Source organism: Metarhizium robertsii (genome assembly GCF_000187425.2).
Source record: "Metarhizium robertsii ARSEF 23 chromosome Unknown MAA_Scf_1, whole genome shotgun sequence".
Taxonomy (NCBI): domain Eukaryota; kingdom Fungi; phylum Ascomycota; class Sordariomycetes; order Hypocreales; family Clavicipitaceae; genus Metarhizium; species Metarhizium robertsii.
In genome coordinates this window covers 7305486-7314651 of record NW_011942149.1, presented here as the reverse complement: position 1 = coordinate 7314651, position 9166 = coordinate 7305486, and the positions used below count along the sequence as shown (strand labels likewise).

The 9166-nt window shown below is 52.8% G+C and overlaps 2 protein-coding genes across 2 annotated transcripts; one reads left to right on the top strand and one right to left on the bottom strand.

Annotated features, from left to right (window-relative positions):
* Positions 1 to 918: 918 nt before the first annotated feature.
* MAA_08299 (DNA binding methylated-DNA--cysteine S-methyltransferase) lies at positions 919 to 1562 on the top strand (the record flags this gene model as incomplete). The annotated part of the gene is made up of 3 exons (XM_007826297.2): positions 919 to 1023; positions 1147 to 1253; positions 1370 to 1562. 3 exons carry the CDS (start codon positions 919 to 921, stop codon positions 1560 to 1562), a joined length of 405 nt encoding a protein of 134 aa, XP_007824488.2.
* Positions 1563 to 2304: 742 nt separating this feature from the next.
* On the bottom strand, positions 2305 to 7779 carry MAA_08300 (kinesin family protein; the record flags this gene model as incomplete). The annotated part of the gene is made up of 3 exons (XM_007826298.1): positions 2305 to 7079; positions 7173 to 7496; positions 7617 to 7779. 3 exons carry the CDS (start codon positions 7777 to 7779, stop codon positions 2305 to 2307), a joined length of 5262 nt encoding a protein of 1753 aa, XP_007824489.1.
* Positions 7780 to 9166: the final 1387 nt, after the last annotated feature.

The window sequence follows — 9166 nt, the reverse complement described above, 5'->3', positions numbered from 1 at the left end:
CAACATCTGTAGGGCCGGCGTTTGGGAAGACAGAATTCATTTCAGTGGTGTTGAACCTCATGCGGGTCTTGGGAACGATATTTGTTATTCTTGATGCTATGTCTGTGTGAGACATCTATCTACCCGAATTGGGCCTTGTGTAACTTAGAGCAGTGGGCATGGATGGGCACGACGGGACAAGTCGTGAATTGAACTATAGCGACGCCTTCAAGTAGGACAATTCAATTCAATTCAATGACAATGCACTGTCCTGTGCCACATGTGATGATGTCGGATGGGCTTGTTTAGATGGTTTTGCAATGTGCACTTGTCCCATGAACTGCATGGGTAGACAAACCCATTGCAAGCAAGTGTTGAGCCGTACCAAGGGCTACGTTGGAAACTGTAGTAGATGTGCATTGCTCGGCGGGCTGGCTCTTTCTGCTAGGTGCCTTGATCCCTATTATGTATTGTATTTCAACGCTTCTTATTTATATTCTGTAATAAAATACATTTACTCATTATAAAGTATGTCTGAAAATATTACAATTTGCTAAGCAAGTATTCCTGTAGGGCGTGGGCACATCCAGCAAAAAGAGTGAGCTCGCTGCGCAATTCACTCGCAGATGGCAAAGTTTGCGAAGCAAAGAGGCGGCAACAGTCCTGCAGCCAAGCAGTATTGTAAGTTTGTACGCCAAACAAAATACGGCGTTGGCGCACGAAAGATTGGCTTATTAGCCCATCGGCAGCCAACCAATGGTGGTGCAGGTGTCATAATCCGTCGTAATCCGACCGTGACTTTTGCATTCACCTCAACACCACGACGCACCGCAACAAGTCGATCTCTCCCACGCGTCAACCATGGCCGCCACGCACTGAGACCAACCCCGTCTCGCGTCCTCTGTGCCCCCCTCCCGCCGCACCAGCTACATCGACAACATGGCGCGCTCCGACGAAGCCGCCGCCTTCTTTCACGCCGTCTACAGCGCCGTGCAAGAGATTCCCCGCGGCAAAGTGACTTCGTACGCGCACATTGCCACGCTCGTAGGAACGCGTACGTCACCTCGCCCCCCCCTTCCCTCCCTGCACCTTGGCAAAGTCTCCGGGAATCAGGACTGACACGAGGGATCGAGGGGGGGGGGGGTGGCAGCACAACGGCCCAGACAGGTGGGCATGTGCATGAAGCACCTGTCGAGCGATGCGTCGCACCGCTTCAACAACGCCAACGTCCCGTGGCAGCGGGTCATCAATTCCAAGGGCGTCATATCGCCGCGGTACGTTTGCTCTCCCGCCCTGCCGTGCAGCCTGTGGGAGCTTCCGCCGGGTAAGGGGGGGAATGTCGGTTCCCGGCAATTCGATGCATGCTGATGAACATGGCGGTGGGCTGCAGGTCCCAGCCGGACGGTGCGCAGAACCAGGCCGCGGCGCTGAGGGACGAGGGCGTGCACGTCACGCGCGGCGCCATGGGGGAATTCATGGTTGACTTTGACGAGTACGGCTGGTTTCCGCGCGTCTTGCCGTCTGAAGCTGTTGGTGACGAGGCCTGGGAGAGTAGCACTGGCGAGGAAGAAGAGGGCGAGTAGGTCAGCGTGTGTGTCCTGAATCTATGCTCGGTACAGACTAACATACAAGCCCACTGCTGGGCAAAAATATATTCAATCTTTATCATTCTCACTCGATATATATACTGTAGTACGTCATGACTTTGCCGGAAAGGCCGCACATGCTCACGCCAGGCACCAACTCATTCAGGCCGTCCATCCTCCGCGGTCATCGCTTCCATGAATTGAAACAAAACTACAAGCAAAAACATCTAACAGTCCATGTCTTCCCACCATGCACAACATCATTCTCCTACGGCATAGGATACACCTCTAATCGTGGTATCAAGTGCAGAGTGGCAAGACATAATGAATACGATAGACCAAACGTACAAGAAAGTGTAACCATGACAGAAACAAAGGGGGGGGATATAAAACTTCATTCGTTGCCGCCGGAACCAAGAAATACACAACAGAAGAAACACTTCGCCTTGTGTTGCGCCCATCAAAAGCGTCTCGAATGCGCAACAGTGTGAAACATGATCATGACGGGCCGTCTTAAAACGATCCTGCAGGTCGTACCGAAGCAAAACAAAACAAAAAAAAAAAAAAAAAAAAAAAGAGGATAGCAATGAGAAAAAAAAAGGCACACAGCAAAGGCTTTATCCTCGGAGATGAAGAGACTGGCCCCAGCCATTGAGCCTCTTCAAGTCGTCAGGCTACTCCGAGAAGCCTCGTCTCGATCCTCTCGCGTACCGGTTTTCCAAAGAAAGCTCAGCCCCGCCTAGAAGCAGTTCAGACTACCCTTCTTCTTCTTGCTCTTGTTAATGGCATTCATCCTTTCTTCAAGCTGCTTTCTAGCCAGCTCGGCGGCCTGTCGCTTCTTTCGCTCCTCTTCGACGGCCTGCATACTCCAGCGGTTATCTGCCTGGGGCTCCATCTGTCGTTCTTTCAATTCCTTGAGTTCGGCTTCAAGCTCTTGCGAACGCTTCTTCCACGCATCGCAGTCGCCCTTGACCTTCTTCGACTGCTTCTCAAGGTCTGTGAGTGCCTCCTCGAGTGTCTGTGTCAATTGGCGCTCAGCGTAAAGGTGCTTCTCAATGGTTCTGATTCGGGCTTCTTGGTCTTCGGTGAGCTGTGAAATGTTGACATTGTCCTTGCTAACAGGGCGTCCAGATGTTGGAGAATTGGGCACGCCGTTGGTTGGGGAGCCGCTTCTGGCAGCAGCAACATTGGGCAGTGGTGGTAGCGGAATGGCCGGCGGTGGAGATGGCAGCGAAGTGTGTGAGGCGCTCTTGCGGATCGTCGAGTTGGAATTGGATCGATTGATTTCGCCCGTGCTGGAGAGTTCTTGATATTTGGCTTGCAGTACTGCGTACTCTTCCCGGATGCTATCCAAATCGCCTTGAAGTTTGGCTCGAGCCGCGGTAGCCTCTTCGAGCTGCACATTGCGCTCCGTCTGCAAAGTGCTAAGACGATTATTGGTCATTTGTGCTTCGTCAAAGTTGTTCTGAAGTTGTTCCTCAAGCTCTTCCACCAGGCGGCTGTTCTTCTTATTGCGGCCTTCCAGGTCCACAAGCTTCGTCTTCACAGCACCAAGCTGCTCAACTACAGACGTCGGGACAGTATCAGCACTGTCCGAAAGCATCTCTGTCAAGGAAGATTTCGCAGCCTCGATATCACCAAGGACATTCTCATTGATAGAAGTGAGTTCCGCAACTTGATTCTTCATTTCCTCGGCCTTTTGTTGTTCCTCGGCTAGCGTCTTTTGGGAAACCAGAAGCTTGTCGATTCTTTCCGAGAGCAGCTCAATGTTGACGTCAACACCCATACCAGTCGCGACCTGGGTGGCAATCTCGGAAAGCTCATCTCGAGCCCGTGATAATTCATCTTCGAGCTTATGCATGGATTCAGTATGCTCTTGCATAAGAACTTCGGCCTGTTCCTCATAGCTCTTCTGCTCATGTGACTTGAGCTCCAACATCTCCTTTGCATGTCCATCTTTGAGAAGATCTAGGGCTTCTTGGTGGGATTTGGCTGTCTCAGAGTGACTGGCGACCTGGGTCTCGAGGGATGCAACGAGCTCTCGGTGCTGTTCAAGCTCCTTGATGGCCGACTCGTGGGAGTTGTTAAGTTTCTCCAGCTCAGACTTGGCATCGGCATGTTCATTTGCCAACTCAACAATCTTGGTAGAATTGATATTGATGATGGCCTTGTACTCATCAATCTCGGTACGCAAGAAGTCTACTAGTTTCTTATGCTTTTGTTCCGAGTCTTTGACCAATTCCTGATTCGCAGATTTGTCCTGAGCCATGGAATTGTTGAGCTCATTATTCGACGAAGCAATTTGTGCTTCCAGTTTTGCGATATTGGCGCGTAGGTCAGCCTCCGTCTTTTCCGCGGCGTCTATAACCAGTCTGTGTGTCTCCTCCCATCCAGACAATTCTTCTTGGAGTTCCGCGATTCGTTGCTCTCTTTCCTTGGCAGAGTCGTCGGCAATGGTTGAGTTGACACCCTCGCCAATCGTGGGGTGGGCCGCGGCATTCCGCCAAGACTCTCGTAATTCATCAAGCTGCGTCGTCAACTCCTTCTCGCGCGACTCATGCGCCTCCCGCATCTGAGACATCTGTTTTTCGTTTCTTTCAAGCTGATCACGCAAGTTTGCAACCATGGACATATCCATCGGGCTGGCCTTCAAGCTGGATCTTTCGCGTGTCAATCCCGAGATGATGGTCATCTTAGTCTCCATCTCCTTCTTGACCGACGTGATGTCCGCCTCCAGCTCTTGGATGCGTTCACTTCGGGAGTGGAGTTCATGCATGGCAGAATTCAAATTGAGCTCAAAGCTCTGCATAACTTCGGGTTGATTCTCAAAGTTCTCGGAAGCAATGTTGCGGAGGGAAGCGAAGGAGCGATGTGCACGGTCAATTACCAAGAGGTTCTGGCTGGATTTGCGACGAATGACGGGGGTGCTAGTTCTTGGTGACGTTGCCTCGACAGCACGCGCCTTTGACACCTCGGTCTTCAGTTCCTCCACCATATCCAGCGTATCGTTGTGAGCAGATTCGAGTTCGGCATATTTCTCAGCCAGAGTCTTCTCGGCGACATCTTTTTCTTCCGCCAGCTTGCGTAATCTCTCGATTTCTGCGGTTAACTGTTCATTTTCTTCTCGATGGCCCAAATCCTCGCTCGAAACTGCGGGTTTGGTGGTGGCGGTGTCAGCTTCTGAACTCAAGTCAACAGCTGAACTATCCATGGTAGCCGGTGACTCCATCGCGGAAGACAACTCAGACGACAAGGATCTCGACATGGATGACCGAGGTTCATCTTTCAAGTCGACCGATTTGCCGTCAGAAGTAAATGAATCAGGACGAGCTTTCGACAAGGGCGATTCAAAGACTGTAGAATCGCGGACTCTTGATCGCTCAGGGTGACGTGCCTCATCAACCGCGTCTTGCAATTCAGACAACGATCGAAGAGCTTCTTCGTATTTAGCCTGGAGTTGATCATAGTCTTGGATAGTGGCCTCGTGCTCAACACGGAGATCGACGAGTTCTTGTGTGACATTCTCCAGCTTGTCAGCGACATATTTGCTCTGCTTGGCGCTTCGAGCTGTGTTTCCGCTTGTCAGCTCTTTGGCCTCCACCTCAACGCCATGCCGCACGGCATTCTCTTGATCGGGATCTTGGGCAGTCTCTTCATCCGCTGCAGCATCGTGAACACGGTTCTCAGTATTCACATCCTGGGAATGCTCATCATTCTCTTCGGGAATCGGCCCATCAAGTTGACTCTTGCGGCTGACGTGCGACTGGCTTCGAGAATGGTCGGTAAATCGGCGACCACGAGTTGCTCCATTCATCATTGTTGGCTCTGGTTCGTCAGCCTTGCCCGAATCAACGTGATCGAGCTCATAAAGAAGAGCATCCAACTTTCCTAGGCTGCGCTGACGCTCGACCACCGACTCCAAACGATCAATCTCACGCTGCATTAGTTCAATATCCTGGTCTGCTTCGGCCAAACGCTCCTCAAGCGTGGAAATGTAATCTTCGCAGGCAGCCTCGTTTTCTCTGACTCGCGCAATTTCCTTGCGAAGCTCCAATATAATCGTAGCATTCTTTTCCTCGCCGCTCGTATGGCCATCCAGCTTGGCTTCGAGGTCGTGGAGGTAGTTTTCGGTACTGGCCTCCCTGTCCATGAGTTTCTGAAGACGAGCTTGTAGCTGGCTATTAATGGTGTCCACGTATGCGCATTTTGTTTCCTTCTCGAGAAGCGATGTCTCGGTGTTGGACAGTGTGGATCGGGTGCTCGATAAAGATTGCTCCAAACTCTGAATGGTCTTCTCGTACTCGAGAACAACCTGCTCGACCGCCTGTGCGAATGAGTTGGATCGGTTGAGTCGATCGTCGGCCGAGGTTGAGTCATTCTGGCCAGCCTGCTCCGATTCGTGTTCTCGTGCCCTCGCAAGTTCGGCAATCAGTTTGGCATGTCGCTGGCTCAGCGCGCTGTAATTTTCTTGGGCATCTAGCAGTTGATTTTGGAGTTCCGATTCCCGCTCGCTTGATCTGTCAGACCGCTCATTCGGTGCAGCATTGCCTCGTCGTGGATTATGGTCGCTGCCTTGTGAGCTTCGAATTTGATCTCGCAGGAAGGACACTTCTGCTCGTAGTCGTTCAATCAAGGCCTTGCTGTCTCCATCGTCAACTTGCTGGATTCGTGGTTTGGACTGGATCGCTCTAGCACGCTGCGCATATTGAACCGTGTTTAAAGTCTCGCTTAGGTGGAATTCAGCAGGAGTGACACACGCAATCATATAGGTGATGGCGTTGCCACCTAGTGAGTCTTGCAGCAGGCGGGTTAGTTTAGAGTCGCGGTACGATACATGAGAGCCAGATTGACGGGAGGACAATTGGCTAATGACTTTGCCTAGAGATGCCAAACCAGCATTGATGGAGATGCCCTCCTTGGCTCGTTCTCCTTGTGCACCAGTATTTTTAAGTCGCTCGCTTCCCGCAAGATCGACAAAGTGCAGTTTGCTGTCCGTCGTAATTGACAGGTCCTGGCCAGTCATGGCCTCCAGAGGCATTGAGAGTCGCTTCTCTGCACCAGTTGCTGTCTGGAGCTTGCTCTTGCGCTGTACCAAGTTCAACGAGAAGACGGCGTGAGAGCGAGAAGACTTGGCATTGATTGCAGTGGCGTCGGTTTGGCGAATGCTGGAACCGAAATTAAGGGCGTTCATGAGATCGTCAACGGAACCAATGTCGACTTGTCGCAGGCCAGTAAGGATAATGTTGCCTTTTGTGTCTTCCCGGATGGCGATATTGGTCCGCTCACTGGCAGGAGTCGACTCGGGCACAAGCAAATCGCGCAGCTGCTCGTTATAAATTTCCACATACGTCGCTTTCAACGACCAATTGCGGTCGCCGAGAAGGTTTTGATGGTTGTAGGAGCGGGGAGTCCGGAGACTTGACATGGACTGTCTGTTTGACGATGAGCCGGTACCTCCGGCGCTGGGTAAATCAAGCTTCTGAAACAGAGCAGTGGCTGCTCTGGGGATGACACCTGTGAAAAAGAGTAAGTATCAAGCCTGCCGAGTGAGGGGTGTGCTGTGCTTTGCTGTGCTGAGGGTGTCTGCTAGCGGCACCAAGACCTTACCAGTCATTGATTCATCTTCATGTTCACCTGGGTTCGAGGTGCCCATGGTATATGACTTTCCAGCTCCAGACTGTCCATATGCCAGAAGCGAGACATTGTAGCCTTGTGTAAAGGCGTTGATTGAGTCAGCCAAGTACTCCCAAATTCCATCTTGCATGACCTCGGGGCTGAAGACGCGATCAAAGACGAATATCTTCCTGCCTTGCGGAGAGTCGATGGCCAAGCTGGTGTTGGATGTCGTTTGCACCATGGAGCGCTGAAAGCGTTGTGGGATGAGATCATAGCCTGGGTCGTTGGGCTTCAACGGTGGTCGCACCCGAACAGCTTGACGGAGAGACGGTCAGCAAACAATGTTTTTATTTGCTAGAGAAGAGGGAATTGCGGACGGCGTTGTAGAGCTTCGAAATGGCAAAACGTCAAGCCAACGCCACCAAGTATACATACCAACTTTGACAGCTGTGCGGCTCTCGTCGTCCGAGGCCCTGCTACCAACACCAGCTTTGCTGCTCATGCTCAACCTGCTGGCACTCCTTGGGCCTGGTCTCACGATGGCGCTGAGAGGTCGCTCCCGGTGATGTAGAGGCGACGCCGGCGGCGATGATGCCATGGCGAAAAGAGATCGAGGACACTCGGTACGCCCAACAAGAAAACACACGTCAAGACAAGATTCCTGTGCAGGAGGATGTGTGTGCGTGCTCGGGACCGGGAATCATGCGAGGGTCGGTGATGGTCTCGGATGGACTGTGAGGCCAGCAAGAGGCCCAGCGCCGCGGCGCGAAGTTGGGGTTACTTTGGCGAAATTCGACAGACCCGCAGCGACGGACGGTTGCCAATGTATGAAGTTTTGGGGGAAATTGGAATATGTATGTTTGTACGGAGTGTGTAGTATGTACAGTACGGAGTTCTATGTATGTCCGTCGTGGGATGGGAAGACTGGTGTGTGGATGGAAGCACAAGCTGGGGAGAGGGGTGTGGTCCTCGGAGGGTCCTGGGGGTCTTGGGCGGCGGACTTGGGTGGTCCCAGTCTCGACTGCCCTCATCTTCAAAGCTAGTCCTCCGTACTAGTAGTACTCCGTACTCGTGTGGTGTTGGAGTCAACAGAGCGAGGGGAAAGGGGATCGATCAATTGAGGGCGCCGGGCGGCGAGCGACGGGCGGCGACTGGGGACTGGGACCTGGGACCTGGGACCTGGGAAGGCTGGCAACGACCAGGGTCCAGGAACACCAGATGCTTGCACAAGGCACTCGGGCTTGAGGAGCTGCCAGTGACTAATTAAACACTTGGCTGGCCGGCGGCTGGCCGGTGGCAGCTGGCGACCAACTGGCTTAAACTGGCAACTGGCGACGAGCCTACACATGTCTGGTCCGTTGAGCCTGGACACGGAAAAAAGCGAGACCCCGCCTCCCCTCCATCAATGCCTCCCATGTCCAGGTATTCCCCCAATAAACCCGCTCAACCGCTCCACGGCCAGCGACACCAAGGTACCGTCGACATGAGTGCTTCATTCGCTTCAGGTAGACCATGACGACTGGCTGTCTGGGGCCGTGCTGGAGCGGCAGCCAAGGTCCGGGAAGCCAGTTTGCCATCCCGTCAGTCCCAGTCCCGTCTTACGCGCCTAGGTACACGGCTAACATGGCAGCATGGATGGCATGGGTTACAAGTTTGCTCAAAGATGGGGCTCCTTGGACGTTTGGACACTCGTCACCAGATTCTGTCCATATTGTACAATTGTACACGGAGCACTCGATGTAAAGGCCGGTACCTGCATACGTGGTCTAGTACGGAGTACGTTAGGTGCCTACGGAGTTCCGTACCTATCGACCTAATAGGCACCTAGTCGTTGTACTACGTGCAATTTGAGCAAGACGAACAAGTGTGGCGAGATGCTTTGACTTGCAACCGGGTGGAGTCCCAAAGGTCCCAGGCCCACGCGGCAAGGGAACTGGCAAGACTCGTCGAAACATGGCAAGCTACGTACCCCGAAGAGCGCCGTC